Source organism: Lynx rufus, unplaced genomic scaffold (assembly GCF_022079265.1).
Source record: "Lynx rufus isolate CCGP_SWC_20201006 ecotype Redwood Valley unplaced genomic scaffold, mLynRuf1.p SCAF_18, whole genome shotgun sequence".
NCBI classification, from domain to species: Eukaryota; Metazoa; Chordata; class Mammalia; order Carnivora; family Felidae; genus Lynx; species Lynx rufus.
The window spans coordinates 15667681-15687510 of record NW_025814832.1 but is presented as its reverse complement, the minus strand read 5'-3'; the positions used below and the strand labels follow the sequence as shown (position 1 = coordinate 15687510).

Below are 19830 nucleotides of genomic sequence, written 5' to 3'. Positions count from 1 at the left end.
TTATCAGTTACACTTATAACCTTAATAGTGAAAGAGATGAAGTGATTATTTTAACAGTAGGCACCAGAGTTCCTCTTGGGCACGTAACTATCTTTGTAGAGACTATACTTGACAAGCTGTTTTGGTTGGAGAAAGTAAGGTCTCAAAGACATTAGGAAATAGAGGAAATATCTAACGTCTCTCCCTAAGGCACAGAAAAAAAGACCAGAGAAGAGAAGATACAGTGCTGGTACAAGTAAAGATGACAACATGGCAGAGGCCATAGTGATTAGTGACAAAGAAAGGTGAGAAAATGGCAAAGTGACTGACAGCCTTTTAAAAAGAAAGGTGGATAACATTCCATCTAAAATTATATGCAGTATTTTAAATGCAAACCCTTTTTACCTCCCCAAAACTTCAGAAAGGAGTTGAACACATACAAATGCCTAATGTAAATGCATGGGGAAAGGTTGGAAACAAAGGAAGAGGGCCAAGTTCTACATCTGGAACAGCATGGAGCAGATAAGAGAGAAGAGCTGTAGGAGGTGAGAAATGGATGACTTTGGAATTAAACAGAAACAGGAAATTTAAAACTAAAAGTCATTGTAAGCCCTAGAAATTCTAAAAAATCTTGGAAAAGCATTTTAGGTGGGGGATACAGTTAGCTTGAGTCAATCATATCTAAACCTTGAAGTCAGGTTAATAACCGGGATATAAATATTTTTTCAAAATATTCTTTTTCATTTCCCATTCCTATTATTTTGATGGTTTTAAATTTACACTGAAAGAATACTTTAAAATATTTAAACAATTCTTAGTATTTTTGGATTTTTTTTCAATTTTAAAAATCTATAAAAATACAAAAAGGGAGTAAAAATTTCCCATAATCCTACTATTGTGTATATTCATACACAAATTGAAAAATAAAAAAGTACCTCTCTTCACCTCCAATTCTACTTTCCTAGAGGTAACCACTATTACATGAATCCATTTTATCATATACTGCTATACTTTTTTGTATAATTATATAGTATATACTTCCTTTTTTTCCTCCTAGAAAGGAGGCTGTCCTAGACATATTGTGCTGCAACTTGCCTCATCCACTTAACACATGTTATGAACACTTACGACCTTTCTAGGTAACAACATATCAAGCTAATTTTCTTAAATGGTTGCATAGTATTTCATTACATTAATTTTTTATAATTTATCTAGCTCCCTATTAGGCAATTATACTTTTTCCAAATTTGTGCTATCATACATGACACAACAGTGAACTCTGCCAGGACTGGAATTCCTGAGTCAAAGCACATGAGCATTTTAGTTATTTACAAATAATGCCAAATGCCCTCCAAAAGGCTATACAAATTTACATTCCAGTTACAGTGTATTAAGACGTTCCTTTTTCCCTAAACTTTTATCAAACCTGGATATTATCAACAGCTTAAGTTTTGCCAATCAAAAAAAAATCTTTTGGATTGATTTAATTTGCATTTCTCTACTTGATTTCTCTGAGGGGTTCAACATCATTCTACAAGCATATTGGCCACTTTATTTCTTCCGACCTGCACATTAATATCATTTTCTTTACTTTTATTGGGTTGACTTTTTCTTATTGATTTGTAGGAGTTTTTATGTATGATGAATAGAATACTTTGTATTTTGTTGTAAATATTTTCTCTTAGTCCATGTAACAGAAACTTCTACTTGTCTCCTGATATTTAGTCCTCCTTTAAATCATGGTGTTGTTTAACTAGGCAAATGGTCCCCAGGTAAAGACTACATTTCCAAGCTCCCCTTCAGCTAGTTTGACCATGTGACCAAGTTCTAGTCAAACTGATGAGAGCATAAGTGATGATTATGCTCATAAAAGGAAAGGATATTTATAGCAGCCTGCTGGCCAACATACTGATATAGTGGTGAGCCATTTTTAACCCTGCAACACCTGAGGGCTACCAGAGAGAGGTAAAGCTGCCACATCAGCTCTAGACAGCTTATCCTCAGAATATATCATAAGGGAAGAACAAACTTCTAAACTGTTTAAGCTACTAGTTTTTTGTTTTGTTACAGCAGCCTAACTTATACATGGACTAATATGGAATTTGGAATCTAGAAGTGAGGTACTGCTATTATTCAAATTAAAATACACGTTATGAGCTTGGTGGTCAGACAGCAGGTAATTATGACACTAGACACTAGCTAGAACACTGGTGATCTTTGTAACCCATGTCAAAACATTTGATAAAATTGTTACTGTGATACCCTGGAAGACAGGCCACATGCAAAGTGAGCAAGTAACCATAAGGGAAAAGGCTGACAAAATTCACAGTGTTAGTTGTTTCTTGACACATTCAGCAAAGTCCTAAAATAAGAGATGAACTCAGGCTAGAGGTAGCCAAAGCACAAGCAAAGATAGAAGGGAATACTTCTCTGCCTGTAGTTGATAACCTATTGTCTAGAGATCAGCAATTTGGACTGTGCACCCAACCACTTCATTATCCCAACATGAAATAATAGTAAGAGGGCCTGAAGCTTTTCTCAAGTACTTCTGATAGACAATGGGAGAGAGCTCTGTGGCAAAGATCAGATTAAGAATATTATCTTTCCAATGGAACCCATTCTTTTAGATGACCTCAATATAGGTTCCATTAGGTTGAATGAAAGGGATGAGCAAAGTACAGACAGTAAATCAAATACCAGACTTTTCAGGCTTAAAAACTACCTAAATAAGATCTCTGCTATAACTCACATTTGGAATGAACAAAGGCAAACAAATCAGTAGTCTACCTTTTTTTTTTTTTTTTAAGAATTGAAATGCCAGAGAAATAACAAACATGCCCTGCTAAGATATAGGACTGTTCAGCTTCTTAAGTAATCCTCACACCCTTTACACACTCTCTAACAAAATATAGGCAACAAAAACTGGACTGCTCTGAAACCATGTATATTCCAGGGGTGCCTAGCTGGCTCCATAAAGAATGTGACTCTTGATCTCGGGATTGTGAGTTCAAGCCCCACGTTGGGTGTAGAGATTATTTAAAAAATAATAAAATGTTAAAAAAAAAAAAGAAAGAAAAGAAATGTATATTCCCCAAGGACCACATGAACGTAATGATTTGCATGTATTGATAATGTGTTCCTTTTTATTGCTGAATATTATTCTGTTGTATGGATACACTGTAATTTATATGTAATTCATAACTTGTGATGAGTGTATGCTTAATTTAATTTTTAAGAAACTGCCAAATGGTTTCCAAAAATGGTTACACTATTTTTATTCCCCACTAGCAGTGTATGAAGAGTTCTAGCTGCCTCATCAACGCTTGGTACGGTCTTGTTTTTTTCTTTAAAAATTTTAGCCATTCTAATGGGCAGGTAGTGATGTCTCCCTGTGACTCCCAATGACTTCCCTGATTATTTAACATGTTAAGCATTTCTTCATGTGTTTATTGACCACTTGTACCACTTAGTGGTATGTCTGTTCATATATTCCCCCCACTTTTGAATTGCACTGTAAGAGTTCTTTTTATATTCTAAATATGTCCTTTGTTTTCACATATGTGTTGTCGATATTTTCTCCTAGACTTTGGCTTGTCTTTCCATTTTCTGAATGATGCCTTTCCAAGAGCAAAAGTTTTAAATTTTGATGAAATCCAATTTATCAATTTTTTCTTTATTGATCACGTTTTTGTGTTCTAAGACATCTTTGTCCGCTCCAAAGTAGCAAAGCCTTTCTGTTATTTTTCACCAAGCTTTGTATGTTTGAGTTTTATATTTAGGTTTGTTCACTCCAAAGTAGCAAAGGTTTTCTCCTTTTTTTTCAAGGAGTGTTATATATTTGGGTTTTATATTTAGATCTGTAATTCATTTTGAGTTAATTTTTAATTATGGTGTGAGGTATGGATCAACGCTAATTTTTGTTGAAAAGACTTACCTTTCTCTACTGCATTGCTCTGGCACCATTGTTGAAAACCAATTGACCACAGGGGCGCCTGGGTGGCTCAGTGGGTTAAGTGTCCGACTTCCGCTCAGGTCACGATCTCATAGTTGGTGAGTTTGAGCCCCGCATCAGGCTCTGGGCTGACAGCTTGGGGCCTGGAGCCTGTTTCAGATTCTGTGTCTCCCTGTCTCTCTGACCCTCCCCCGTTCATGCTCTGTCTCTCTCTGTCTCAAAAATAAATAAACGTTAAAAAAAAAAAATTTAGAAAATCAACTGACCACATATGTGTGGATCTACTTCTGGACTATTTTGTTTCATTCACAAATAGAAAAGATATGTCTATCTTTTCACCAATATCAAACAATTTTCATTACTGTGACTTTGTGGTAAGTCTTAAAATCAGATAAAATCTCCTTTGAAAATTGCTTTGTTAACTCTATAACCTTTGTATTTCCTTTTTTTTTTAATTTTTTTTAATGTTTTATTTATTTTTGAGACAGAGAGAAACAGAGCATGAACGGGGGAGGGGCAGAGAGAGAGGGAGACACAGAATCCGAAGCAGGCTCCAGGCTCCAAGCTGTCAGCACAGAGCCCGACGCGGGGCTCGAACTCACGGACTGCGAGATCATGACCTGAGCCGAAGTCGGCCGCTTAACCGACTGAGCCACCCAGGCGCCCCTCCAGTAGACTTTTTTAAAAATTATAATCTGATTCTGAGATTTAAAAGGAAATACAGGGGCGCCTGGGTCATGATCTCGCAGTCCGTGAGTTCGAGCCCCACGTCGGGCTCTGTGCTGACAGCTCGGAGCCTGGAGCCTGCTTCGGATTCTGTGCCTCCCTCTCTCTCTGTTCTTCCCCTGATCGCACTGTCTCTCTGTCTCTCTCTCAAAAAAATAAATAATTAAAAAAAAAAACTTAAAAAAAAAGTCTACTGGAATTTTGATTGAGATTGCACTGAATTTATAGATCAGTTTAGAGAGAGCTGTCACTTTAACAATGTTGGATCTTATTATCCATGAATATGGCATATCTTTCCACTTTATTTATGTCTTCTTTAATTTCTTTCAGCAAAATTTATAGTTTTCAATGTAGAGGTCTTGGACATCTTTGGTTCGACCTATTCCTAGGTATCTTAGGATTTTGGTCTTACTGTAAACGTTTGGTATTTTAATTTCATTTTCCAATTGTGTGCTGCTAGTTTATTAAAATACAATTGCTTTTTATATATCAATCTTATGTCCTAAAACCTTGCTAAATTCATTTATTTGTTCTGTTGTAGATTCCCTAGATTTTTTTTATATAAGTAATCATATCATCAACAGATACTTTTACTTCTTTCTTTTCAATTTTTATGCCTTTTATTTATTTTTCTTTCCTATTGCAATGGCTAGGCCCACCAGTATAATACTGAATATATAAGTGGTGACTGTAGGCATCCTTGCCTTGTTCCCAGTCTCTAAAGTATAAAGTTTGGTTTTCACCATTAATTATGATCTTTGCCATACATATTTTATAGGTGCTATTTATCAGTTTGAGGAATTTTCTACTACTCCTACTTTGTTGAGAGTTTTTATTATGAATAAGTACTGACTTTTGTCAAGTGCTTTCCCTGCATCTTTTAAAATCATCGTAGAGTTTTTCTCCTTTATTCTGTTAATATAGCAAATAACATTGTTTAACATTTGAAAATCAATCAAGCCTTGCATTCCTCAGATAAATTCTATTTGGTTGTAGAGTATTATCCTTTTTAAATATTGTTGGACTCAATTTACTATTTTGTTAATGATTTTTGCATCTATATTCAAGAGGATTAATTGGTCTATAATTTTTGTTCTTATTTTGAGGAAAGTTTTTTTTTTTTTTCAACGTTTATTTATTTTTGGGACAGAGAGACACAGAGCATGAACGGGGGAGGGGCAGAGAGAGAGGGAGACACAGAATCGGAAACAGGCTCCAGGCTCCGAGCCATCAGCCCAGAGCCTGACGCGGGGCTCGAACTCACGGACCGCGAGATCGTGACCTGGCTGAAGTCGGATGCTTAACTGACTGCGCCACCCAGGCGCCCCGAGGAAAGTTTTTAATAATCAATTCAACTTCTTTACTAGAAGTGTGTGAATTTTGGTAAGTTATATTTTTCCAAAAATGTGTCTATTCCATTTGTATTCATTGATGTAAGACTGTCCACAGTATTCTCTTATTCCTTTAATATCCATAAATTCTGAGGTGGCAATCTCTTTCTTTTTTTTTTTAAGTTTTATTTATTTAAGTAGCCTCTACAACTCAATGTGGGGCCTGAACTTACGACCACGAGATCAAGAGTCACATGCTCCACCAACTGAGCCAGCCAGGCACCCTGGTAATCTTTCTCATTCTTCTTCTTCTTTTTTTTTTTAATGTTTGTTTCTTTTGAGAGAGACAGAGAGGGCCCACACAAGTAGGGGAGGGGCAGACAGAGAGAGAAAGACACAGAATTAGAAGCAGGCGCTAGGCTCTGAGCTGTCAGTGCAGAGCCTGATGTGGGGTTTGATCTCACGAACTGTGAGATCATGACCTGACCCAAAATCGGATGTTTAGACACCAAAGCCACCCAGGTGCCCCTCTTTTTCATTCTTGATAGTTATGATTTGGGTTCTCTTTTTTCTTGATCAGTCTAGCTAGAGGCTTGTCAACTTTGTTGATCTTTCCAAAGAGCCAGTTTTATATTTGTTAATTTTCTCAATTGTTTTCTATTTCATTGATTTCTATTCTTATTTTATCATTTCCTTCCTCATGTTTACTTTGGGTTTACTTTCCTCTTTTTTTTTTTTTCCTAGTTTCTTATATTGAAACTTCAGGTCATTGATTTTAGATCTTACTTCTTTTCTAATATTAGCTAATATTTTCTAATATTAAAATTTCTAATTTAATTTAATATTAAAGCTACACACTTCATGCTAACATTGTTTTATTTTTTTAAGTTTTTAAAAAATGTTGATTTATTTATTTTGAGAGAGAAAGAGAGAGTACGAGCAGGTGTGGGGCAGAGAGAGAATGAGAGAGAATCCCAAGCAGGCTTTGCACCATCAGCTCAGAGCCCCACATGGGGCTTGAACTCATGAACCACGAGATCATGATTTGAGCCAAAATCAAGAGTCCGATGCTCAACTGACTGAGCCACCCAGGCACCCGGCTAACATTGTTTTAGATGCATCTCACAAACTGATATATTTTCATTGTCACTCAGTTCCAAATATTTTCTAATTTTTCTTGAGATTTTGTTTTTGAGTTATGGTTTAGAAGTATGTCACTGTATTTCCGGATATTGGAGGTTTCCCTGGTTACTTTACTGTCATTGATTTCTAATTTACTTCTGTTATATTAAGAGAATACACTTTGTATTACTGTAATTCTTGTAAATTTATTGAGACTTGTTTTATGGTCCAGTATACGACATCTCTTGGTGAATGTACTATGTGCACTTGAAAATAATGCATATTCTGTAGTTGTTGGATGCAGTGTTCTATAAATGCCAATTAAATCAAGGTGGCTGATTATGTTGTTCAGATCTCCTATGTCTTTACTAATATTTTGTCTAGTTATTCTATCAATTACTTAGATGGTGTATTAAAATATCCTACTATATTGGGGCATTGCCTGTTTTTCCTTTTGTCAATTTTTGTTTCATACATCTTGAGGCCCTATTACTACACAAAAACACATTTATAATTGATATGCTTCACTGATTAACTGTCCACCATTATGAAGCAGACTCTCTTTATAATACTCTGTCTTAAAGGCTGTTTTATCTGATATTTAAAAATAACCATACCAGGCTTCTCATACTTCCTGTTTGCATATTATATCTTTCCCCATACACTTACTTTTAACCTATGTGTCTCCTATAGTCAGTCTATTGTAGGAGTTTGCTCTTTCATCCACTTTAGCAATTTCTGCCTTTGAATTAAAGTTTTTAAAACCATTTACATATAATCATTGTATTGGTTGAATTTGGGTCAACCATTGTATTATTTGTTTTCTCATTGTCTTCTTTATTTTTCCTTCCTTCCCCCTTTCCTGCCTTCTTTTGGATTATTTCTATTGTGTTGGTGATTATCCTAGAAACTACAGTACCTACTCTTGATTCATCAAAGCCCATATTAATCAATACCTCTACCTCAGTTTCCTTCTGCCTGAAGAACACCCTGTAGGGGTGTCTGGGTGACTCTGTCAGTTAAGTGTCCAACTCTTGGTTTTGACTCGGGTCACCATCTCATGGTTCATGGGTTTGAGTCCCACTTTGAGCCCTGTGTCGGGCCCCACACTGTCAGCACAGAGCCCGCTTTGGGTCCTCTCTCTCCCTCTCTCTGCCCCTCCCCTACTTGCTCTCTCTCTCTTTCTCAGAAGAAAAAAAAAAACTTAAAAAAAAAAAGAACACCCAGTTGAATTTCCTTTAGTGTTGATCTGGTGTGGCACATGCGCTCAATTTTGTGTTTATCTGAAAATGTCTTCATTGTCTTGCCTTCATTCTTGAATGATCATTTTCGTGGGTAGAGACTTCTGAGGTTGCAGTTTTCTTTCAGTATATTAAAATGTGATTCTACCCTTTTCTGGCTTCCATTATTGCTGTTCAGAAAGAAGCTGTTAGTTTAATTCAGATGTTGGCAAATTATGACCACTGGGTTAAACTGGGCCCTGCGCCTGTTTTTGTAAATATGGCTTCACTGGAACATCACCATAACTGTTCATCTACATATTCTCTATGGCTGGTTTTGTGCTACAAGGGCAGAACTGAGAGGTTAAACAGATCATATGGTACTAGCATAAAGAGAGACAAATAGACCAATGGGCTAGAATAGAGAAACCAGAAACAAATGCTTACTTATATGATCAGATGATCTTTCACTAAGACACCAAGATCACTCAATGAGGAAAGGACCATCTCTTCAACAAACGGTGTTGGGAAAACTGTATATCCACATGCAAAAGCATGAAGTTGGACCCTTACCTTACATCATATACAAAAAGTAACTCAAAATGGATTAAAGACCTAAATGTAATACCTATACTGTAAAACTCCTAGAAGAAAACACAGAGGAAAAACTTCATGACATTGGACTTAGCAATGATCTCTTGGAAATGACACCAAAAGCATAAGCAACAAAAGCAAAACAAAACAAAATCCAAAACAAAACAAAAACAAAAAACAAATTGGACTACATCAAATTTAAAAACTTTTATGTTTTGACACAGTCCTTTATGTAAGGACACAGTCAACAGAGTGATTGTGAGTAGAATATTAGCTACATTAGTTAATGTGTGACCTTGAACAAGTTATTAACCCTCTCCAAGCCTAAACTTCCCAATCTTCAAAATGATGACAATACCACTTTCATTAAGTTTGGTTATGGCATTAAAAATGGGTATGCACAAATATTAGTTCCTGTCCTTTTCTAAATCACCTTCAAAGTCTATGCCATTGTTTTAAACATCTCCAGTGGTAAGGAATCTTAATCTCTTAATCTTTTATCATGGATTGGACCATATATATTCAACTAAAAGTGACAGTACAAGCTAAGTCCAATGAATAAGAGTAGTGACCAGGATAGTTCTTTGCCTAAAAGGTGTTTTGCAGAAAGAACCCTATGAGTCTGAGCAAGATCTTGATCATATCACTATTAGTTTACTTTTTGGAGAAATTCTCAAATAATTTCTCAATATTTTTTAATTTTTTATGGCTAAAATGATTGTCTGACCTGATTAATTCTACCTGGATTGCATGCCTCTGACATGCATACAATTTGAGAATATTAAAGCTGGCCATTGAAGACTCTGATGACTTGTTTTTGAATCACATAAAGAAACATGTCTTATTAGATGTTACTATTTTCTTAAAAAATGGTTTTGTCCAATTGCCTTACAAACAATAGAACCAACTCTATGTGCCTAAAACAATCATTAATTTTGGGTTCCTATAAATTACAGGAAAAACAATGCCACTGCAAAAGCCACTCTTGATACTATTATCATAATGTGTTCAGGATAATGTTATTAATGACTAATTCTTTACTGCTACAATTTTAAGTATATTCCCTCTTATCCTACAGTCTGCTAATAAGAGAACAAGTACATCAATAATTACAAAGTCTTTGGCATCTGAAGCAGTGATTAAATCACCCTTCATCTTTGTCTTCAAGTTAAATAACCCAAATTCCTGTGTTTTTACTTAATATGTTCTAGCTCTTCAAAAGCTCAAATTTTTACATGCAATATTAGGAAAATAACTTTTACATACTTTATAAGGACAATTAAGAAAACATATAGAGTTAAAATTACAGTTATGTAAAAAAGCAATGTGATAAGTATCATACAATTATGAATAAAAAAAAATGAAGGCTCAGAAAAAAAAACTGTCATTCATACATTTATTTTACACCATGGTTCTAATTCTAGTATTCTGAGCACAGTAATCCTTACCAGGGGACTTTCCTTGCTGCGAGTTGCTTCTTCGCTCTCTGTATCTGGCTGGAGTGGATAAACCTGTGTCTTTACTAGGCTTGCTAGCAGGGCCCATTTCTGAAATGAGGAATCCCATCTGTTCTGAAGGCAAGATATTCTCAGGTGGATTGGCCTGGCATTTTATACTGGCATCCACCTAAAATATTAAACCCACTAATTATTATGAATTTCCCTCAAATATCTACTAAAAGTTAAGATAGTTTATCAGAGGAGTTCTATTATTGACACATGATACAACAAACATGTTTGTAAAGGCTTTTCATTCTTATGAATGATACCATGTTTAATTTTGTTGAGCTAATCTGAATATTCATTAGTAAGATATCTATTTCCCTATACACAAACCACTGAAATGTATATGGAGTTAAAACATTTACTTATGATCAGAGGAAGATTAACCATGAAGCTTGTTGATTTTTTTTTTTTTTGGTACAATTCACACACACACACAAATTTACAACTGGTTAAGACCACTATCTTTTTCCATTCTAGTATCTCTTCCATCAGATTTCTACCCCCATTGGTAACATTGAGATGGTCATAGGCATAATCCTGTTGGATAATGTCAGTGGAGCTGAGGACACTTTATTCTACTAATTTTGTATTCTTTGTCTTAGACAAGCCCTCAAAATTGTATAAGCTTCAACCCCTACAAAATCTAGATCTGTTCTGCTTATGAGATATGAGTTTCTTTTTTAGAGTTCCTAAGTTTTCTTTGGAATGTCAAATCCTTTCATAAAGGTGACCAACTTCTGAAATATTCTTATTTCTTTATGAATTTATTTTAAATAAAACTATATGGGGTACCTGGGTGGCTCAGTCAGTTGAGCATCCGACTTCGGCTCAGGTCATGATCTCACAGCTTGTGAGTTCGAGCCCCGCATCGGGCTCTGTGCTGATGGCTCAAAGCCTGGAGCCTCTTTAGATTTTGTGTCTTTTTCTCTCTCTCTCTGCCCCTCCCCCGCTCACACTCTGTCTCTCTCAAAAATAAACATTAAAAAAAATTTTTTTAAATGAAACTATATAATGAAATAAAGCTAAAAGTTAAAAACACAACTTTTAACAGCTGTTGTTCAAATATATTTTTTAAAGAGAAAGTAACTTTATAAATGCAATTTTAAGGTATGAAATATAATATTTTGGATGTGAACTATGAAGGAACAAAGACAAATTTTATGTTCTTTCCACAACACATTTGAAACACAATGGGCCTATCTTTGATCTACTGAATTTATAATATTATTTTAACACATGATATACTGGATTTCCACAGCTGGACTCAAAAAGGACAATGAGTTGATAGATACGTTAAGACTTTGGATCCAAAATTTGAGCTAAAAAAGAATGCATTAAAAAACAACTATCAGGTGCCTGGGTGGCTCAGTCGCATCTGACTTCTGCTCAAGTCATGATCTCACTGTCCTTGAGTTTGAACCCCATGTTGGGCTCTGCACTGACAGCTCAGAGCCTGGAGCCTGCTTCAGATTCTGTGTCTCCCTCTCTCTGCCCCTCGCCTGCTTGCACTCTCTCTTTCTCTCAAAAATAAACAAACATAAATAAACAAAACAAAAATACACAAAATAAACAAAACAAAATAAACAAATAAACAAAATAAAAAACATTTTTTTTAATTAAAAAACAAAAACAAAACACAACTATCTAAAAGTTATCTTGGGAATCTAACAGTGACAATATTTTCAGTCCCATTAAAGAAAAAAAAAACAAAAATTTAAAAATATATATCAGGCTAAGATCAAGAAAAAAAATTTAAAGTAGGAAAAATACTTAATTCACAAAAAGTGACTGTAATTTAGATGTGCTTTTATTTAGAATCAACTTTATTCATTTTCTGGTCATAAACAATAAAGGAATTAGCTTCTACCTTCAGAATATGTCTCTCAAACTAGTCAGAATTCTGCTTTAAGAATGTAGATATTAGTAAGGAAATTCAAACACAGTATGCTCACAAGTGAAATAAGAATTCAATAATGCTGTAAGAAACTATGAACAGACTTCTAACCATCTCTTTACCCCCAGGCTACAAATAGCTTGGAAAGTCCTGATACTATCTGTCAGATAAACCATCCTTTCTGAGTAGTGGATTTGAATCAGCCAGGCACACCTTGTCCATTCAAATTAAGATAGGAAGCAAAACTCAAGGGATGCTTTTAACATGAAAGTAAGTTTTATACCACAATGCTCAGACTGCCTCTCTAGAGGCTGACTTCAGACCATAACATAGTAAGAACACGTCTGGGGCTTAAGGTTACTTCTGAATTTTTTGTGCAGAATCACTGGGACATGATCCTTCTGGAAAGCATAATGAACCAGTATTAAACCCAAATTAACGGTGGACAAACTCTCCACTAGACCAGTTTATAGCAAGAAGCACTAGGTACTTTGAGCTTTATTAGGATTTTTTCTTTGCCCCCTTACCTGGTGTGTGCTGAATGGTAGCCCTTCTTGCACAAATACTACTGAAGATGGAGATGGATTATGACTTAGCTGCTCCTTCAGTTTGACATGAGCTTGTTGGATGGCTGCAGATTCCTGCATTGTAGTATTTTCAACAGGCTGAGCTGTGTGGATGGTATAGATGTACTCAGGTGACTGTGGTAGAGAGCAGGTAATTGCTTGTTCTGTTCCGACTACAAAAGATGTAATGTCTGAGCCTACAGGAGTAAGTGGCTCCAGCTGGCTAGCCTGACTTGTGGAAGATGGATTGATGTTGTTTGAATTAGCTACGATATGCTGGCCTCTGTTAGACTGAGATGTTGGGCACTGATTCTCAACAGGCTCCACCTTCACCATCTCCAATTTAGGGGAGGAATGCAACTCATCTACTATCTGAAAAACAGCCTCTAGGTTAACTTCTGTCTTTTTATTTTCATCAGTAGTACTGCAAGGCCAATTAGAAGGCAGAAATTCAACTGGATAGGAGGATTGCATTGGAGGATTCTGGGAAAAGAGAAAACAGGATTGTTTGGATAGAAAATTGAATATGAGATTAAGGAAGAAAGCAACAATGTTTAGGCTCATAAATGTTAAACAGATTAAATTTAACTAAAGCTCACTGAAACAACATGAACACCAATCAACTTTTCAGCAATGGTAGCTTCAATTCTATTAACATTTACTTAGCAACTAATAGATGTCAACCACTATGCCAAGTTCAATACTGGAAAGGACGAATAATTTTCAGGGTTAAAGTATACAAAATCAAAAAGCTACAGTACTCAAATACCTATTTGCTGATAAAATGTCTATATACCAAATTCTTCCATAAAAGTTGACAAAAACATCACTTATATCTATCATATACTGTTTTAGGAATGTAGTAGTGAAATTTCAAACACAGGATGCTCACAAGTCCACCAATGCTTCTATACATTCAGGGGGAGGTACTGATATTCTGTTCCAAATGATCTGGGAAAAAATGGATGGAATATCGAATGTCCTTTGGTTCCTGAGATTGTTTATTTTTAATAATAAAACAATAGATTAAAAATAGCTGTCACTTTTAGATGTATCCTTTATACCTTTAAGATGCATTCTCTTATACCTAGTACTTTGCACAGAGTAGACATACAATTACATGTTTAGTGATAAATAATCTCAAGCTATGAACATAAATACTAAAGAGTAACAACTAAATAAAACACGTAATGGGTTGATATTGCCAAACACACTACAAAGACTGTGTCAATTATTCAAAGGACATTAATGCCAAATAATGTAAATTTAAATGGTGTAAGCATCAAGCCACTTTACGGTAGCCAATAGCACCATTTATCGAGTTCTTACTATGTGCCAACCACATGCAAAGTACTTCATATACAGTATTCCTCTTAAGAGGTCTATAAAATGTGATCATCTCCATTTCCAAATGATGAAATTGAAGTTCAGAGAAACTCTGTAATTTACCCAAAGTCACAATGAAATAACTGACATATCCAAGTTTCAAACATAGGTTGCCTAGCTCAAGAGCTCTTGCTCCTAACCATTATGCTATCCTGACCATGCATGCACACTCTCACCAATATCTGCAATCCAACCAAATCCTTTAATTCCAGAATGACACCTAAAACACGTTCTTTTTTCCATTTAAAAAATTTTATGTCTACCTATCTTTATTTTCCTGTAACATGTATTGTCTTTGTAGTAAGAAAAGGTCTTTTAAAGATATTTTTAAAATTTTATTTAAAACAGGGGCGCCTGGGTGGCGCAGTCAGTTAAGCGTCCGACTTCAGCCAGGTCACGATCTCGCGGTCCGGGAGTTCGAGCCCCGCGTCAGGCTCTGGGCTGATGGCTCAGAGCCTGGAGCCTGTTTCCGATTCTGTGTCTCCCTCTCTCTCTGCCCCTCCCCCGTTCATGCTCTGTCTCTCTCTGTCCCAAAAATAAATAAACGTTGAAAAAAAAAATTTAAAAAAAAAATTTATTTAAAACATAAACATAATCAAGACATAAATACTGTCAGAGAATCTCCAGCATGATCCAAGGGAGAGAGCATCTGGACCCACAAACAAAAACATCTAATTTGTGGGACAGATATGTCCCTCTAGTGAAGATGAACAGACTGGACTATCATGCCCGATGGTACCTGCCTTTAAAAATATCCAACTAAGTCCATTTGATCTGATTCTATACTCTTTGAACAACAATCTGACTTCCTACGTAGCTTTGTCAAAAAAAAAAAAAAAAACCCACAAAAAAGTAATGTTCCTTTACATACCGGAATGCCACTAGTAAGATATTCTCTTAAAAACAGAAGCTATCTCAGGGACGCCTGGGTGGCTCAGTCAGTTAAGCATCTGACTTCAGCTCAGATCATGATCTCACAGTTCGTGGGTTCAAGCCCCGCATCGAGCCTCATGTCAGGCTCTGCACTGACAGCTTGGTCCCTGGAGCCTGCTTCAGTTTCTGTGTCTCCCTCTCTCTCTGCCCCTCTCCTGCTTGTGCACACATACATGCGCTCTCTCTTTCTGTCTCAAAAATAAATAAGCATTTAAAACAGAAGCTATAGGGGCGCCTGGGTGGCTCAGTCAGTTAACACAGAAGCTATCTCAACTGGATGATATCAAAGGCAAACACATAATTCCAATCTTTAAGCAATTATAGCATTAAAAGACAAAGCATGGAACTTAGCCTTATCCTAGAAATAGCAGTCTAAAACACTTAAATCAATGCAATTGCTTAACAATAAATAATCAGAAAATAATTAAAATATAGTGTGTACAATATGGGGGCAAAAAGGGATCACCACTTAAATTTCTCATTTTTTATTTCATTTTTCCTTTCTCATTAAAAAAAAAAGTAATTATCTGTACTATCTTGGAAGAATCTGTTAATAGTGACATACACTTTTAAAATTTACCTGGTATTCATTTTACCATAGAAGAGCCTAGAACAGCAATGTTCAAACTAATTTTCAGCAATGATGAAAATGCTATCTCTGCTGTACAATTTGGTAGCCACTGGCCATGAGACTTTGAGCACTAGAAATGAATTTTAGATTTTATTTAGTTTTAATTAATTTAAATTTAAACAGCCAGATGTAGCTAGTGCCTACTGTTTTGGACAGTGCAGACCTAGAAGAATCCTCAGACACCATTCATATCAACTCCCTTTTTTTAGAATTGAGAAAACTGAAGCCATAATCCACAGCTTACCTCTGGCTACTCGTTCAGATAAAATTACACTTTAAAACTGTGCAAGGTCAATCGTATTACACGTGAAGTACAGAGTGTGTCCATTGTTCCAAGAATATTACCTGGAAGTAGTTGCAGTGTGCATAGGAAGAGGCAGTGGGAGTCACACAACTACTTAGAGCGTCCATGTGGGTAGAAGGAGAGCAGCACTGTAGTACAGCTGGGACAAATTCAAACAGAGAAGAGGCATCAACCAAGTTAACCTGTGTAGCATTTAAAGCACTCCCCTTTCAACTTGGAAAGAAAAATTCCAAAGGTTTTCCTTTGGGGATGCAATAATATTAGATTTAGTACAATCAAGTGCTATTATTTGTTGAAAACAACATGGTAATTAACCAATTTAAAAAGTCATTTTAGGGGCGCCTGGGTGGTGCAGTTAAACGTCTGACTCTTAATCTTGGCTCAGGTCATGATCTCATGGTTCATGAGTTCAAGCCCAGCATCAGGCTTGGTGCTGATGATGCAGGGCCTGCTTGGGATTCTGTCTCTCCTTCTCTATGACCCTCCCCTGCTTGTACTCGCTCTCTTAAAATAAACAAACTTAAAAAAAATTTTTTTAAGTCATTTTAAAGGGTCATGTCTACTTTTCTAAATGATTTCTCTGGCACCTAAACATTTTGTCACCTTTCTAACCAAATATTTATTCTTATTGAATGTAATTTCATTTTACTGAAGGGGTGCCTGGGTGGCTCAGTTGGTTGGGCATCCGACTTTGGCTCAGGTCATGATCTCACCGTCCGTGGATTCGAGCCCTGCATCGGGCTCTGTGCTGACAGCTCGGAGCCTGGAACATGCTTTGGATTCTGTCTCCCTCTCTCTCTGCCCCTCCCCCATTCAAGCTCTGTTTCTGTCTCTCTCAAAAATAAACATTAAAAAAAATTTCATTTTACTGAAAATATCAGAACATGTTTGGAATTCCAAAATAATTGTTTCAAATATTTTAATAGTAACAAACATTTGGAGGAGGGTGTGATTTTAAGGATAAAATAAGTGAAATACTATCCAAATGTTCTTACCATTATATAACACATCCAGTAAAGTCCAGGCAAAAATGTTTTAACCACTTAAAGAAATTACTAAGAATTTGGATCCAAGACCAAAATCTTAATTGCTACATAAACTTGAGCAAGGTTAATCTCTTTGGGCCTCAGTTTCTGCATCTTATTAAAATGGGGGTAATAATAGTACATACCCTAGTATGTTTCTTGTGAGGAATGAATGAGCTAATAGGCATAAAGCACTTAGAATAGTACTGGAATACAGTAAGCAATCAAAAAATAAATAGCTAATGCCATTATTTTAACTAAAAAAGTAGGTTTTCCTAGTTTTCTCTTTACAGTTAGGATACCATAAAAAGATTGAACTCTTTGTATTGGGATAGTTACACTTACAGATGCAGTCTTTTTTTTTTTTTTTTTAAATGTTTGTTTATTTTTGAGAGAGAGACAGAGTGTGAGTGAGGGAGGGGCAGAGAGAGAGGGGGACACAGAACCTGAAGCAGGCTCCAGGCTCTGAGATGTCAGCACAGATCCCGATATGGGGTTCAAACCCATGAACCGTGAGATCATGACCTGAGCTGAAGTTGGACGCTTAACCAACTGAGCCACCCAGGTGCCCCACAGATGCAGTCTTTTTTTTTTTTTTAAATTTTTTTTTAACGTTTATTTATTTTTGAGACAGAGAGAGACAGAGCATGAACGGGGGAGGGGCAGAGAGAGAGGGAGACACAGAATTGGAACCAGGCTCCAGGCTCTGACATCAGCCCAGAGCCCGACGCGGGCCTCGAACTCACGGACCACGAGATCGTGACCTGAGCTGAAGCTGGACGCTCAACCGACTGAGCCACCCAGGCAGATGCAGTCTTAATAATCGGTTGAGTTTCCTCTTTTCCAGAGAGAGACTCTCCAGAATGAATGAGAATCAGTTATAACACATCACACCTTTGGATTAAACAGAGGATGACATTTATTGAGCGCCTACCATGTTCCAGGCACAGTAGTAGGTGCTTTACATATATTGCTTCATTTAATCCAAACAACAATTAAATGAGGTATTAACATTACTTTACAAAAATAAGGAAACTAAAGCTCAGAGATGTTAAATAATTTGCTGAAAGTCACAAAGCTGATATTGACAGGGTCAGCATCAAACTCCAAAGCCCAAGCTTTTCTTTCTTTCTCTCTTTTTTTTTTTTTTTTTTGAGAGAGAGTGTGTGAGAGCAGGGGAGGGGCAGAGGGAGAGGTAGAGAGAGAGAATCCCAAGCAGGTTCCACACCCAGCACCAGTCCCACAACCATAAGATCAAGACCTGAGCCAAAATGAAGAGTTGGACTCAACCAACTGAGCCACCCAGGTGCCCCCACATGCTCTTTAGTGTACCACAATACTTCCCAAATCTTTTCTTCTTCCTAAAATGTAACACTTTAATTTTACTAGAACTCCATTTGATGAATATTTTTGTCTTTAAGATGGCAGCTTTCTACTTTTATGTCCACATTTTTCATATTTTGTATATGCTAATAAAATTACTTAAAAAAAACTTATTCTATAATCTTTGAAAGTAAATCAGCCTAAGTGTTATAAAAATTCATTGCAATGTTTCCCAACTTATCTGTTATTGACTACTGATTTTTAAAATGTCAGAAGTTCGGGGGTACCTGGGTGGCTCAGTTGGTTAAGTGTTTGACCTCGGCTCAGGACATGATCTCACAGTCCATGAGTTCAAGCTCCATGTAGGGCTCTGTGCTGACAGCTCAGAGCCTGGAGCCTGTTTTGGTTTCTGTGTCTCCCTCTCTCTCTGCCCTTCCTCCCCCTCAAAATAATAAACATGAAAAAAAATTTTAAATGTCAGAAGTTCATAAAGGTATGCTAAAAATAAATATTTTCTAATATCATATGCAGTTTAAGCCATTAAATCTTGCACATGGAAGGAAAAACCTGAAATAATGGACAGAATTCTAGTTCCAGTACACATGTAAGGGTTGATGTTTTCTGAATTACATCATTTTAACAGTTCCAGTGATTTAAAAAGCCAGACATGACTAAGATGGCCATATAAAATTCATATTCTTATCACTTCCAATATAGGTTAGGCAAACAGGTTCTTACACTTTAACCTTTGAAGATTATTCAAGCATATAATTTCAATGTTATGGATTTGAATTTGATTTCCCAGGATATTTATGCTTTCAAACATCCTGGGAAATAACTTAAATCCAAAAGGAAAACACCAAGGAAGCATCTGTAGGGTTTGCCAAAACTCTGAAAAAAAACTGGGACTTTTTTCTAGAGTTTTAACAGCTAAGGAAAACCTAGCCCCCTAGTGGCAGGAAAACCCTCAGCCAGGAGCTGCAGTATTTACCCTTCAGGGTACCATAAAATAGTGTTTTCATTACAAATAAAACAACAAAAGGTCTTAGGTTTACTTTGCTAATACTGCTCTGATTCCATTGCTTACATATTTTGAATAGTTGTTAAAGTGTACATTAAAATAAATCTCTTGGGGGCTCCTGGGTGGCTGAGTCAGTTAAGTGTCCGACTTCAGCTCAGGTCCTGATCTCTGGTTTGTGAGTTCAAGCCCTTCCTCAGGCTGTCTGCTGTCAGCACAGAGCCTGCTTCAGATCCTCTGTCTCCCTGTCTCTCTGTCCTTCCCCGAATGCACACATGCTCTCCCTCTCAAAATTAAAAACATTAAAAATAAAATAATAAG

At 36.3% G+C, this 19830-nt stretch overlaps 1 protein-coding gene across 1 annotated transcript in view; it reads right to left on the bottom strand.

The window, feature by feature from the left end:
* Nucleotides 1-19830, bottom strand: part of HSF5 (heat shock transcription factor 5) — a 42754-nt gene that overhangs the window by 7905 nt on the left and 15019 nt on the right. The window contains 3 exon segments of the mRNA XM_047081748.1: nt 10373-10550; nt 12851-13372; nt 16185-16282. Coding sequence (XP_046937704.1) covers nt 10373-10550; nt 12851-13372; nt 16185-16282 — 798 coding nt within the window.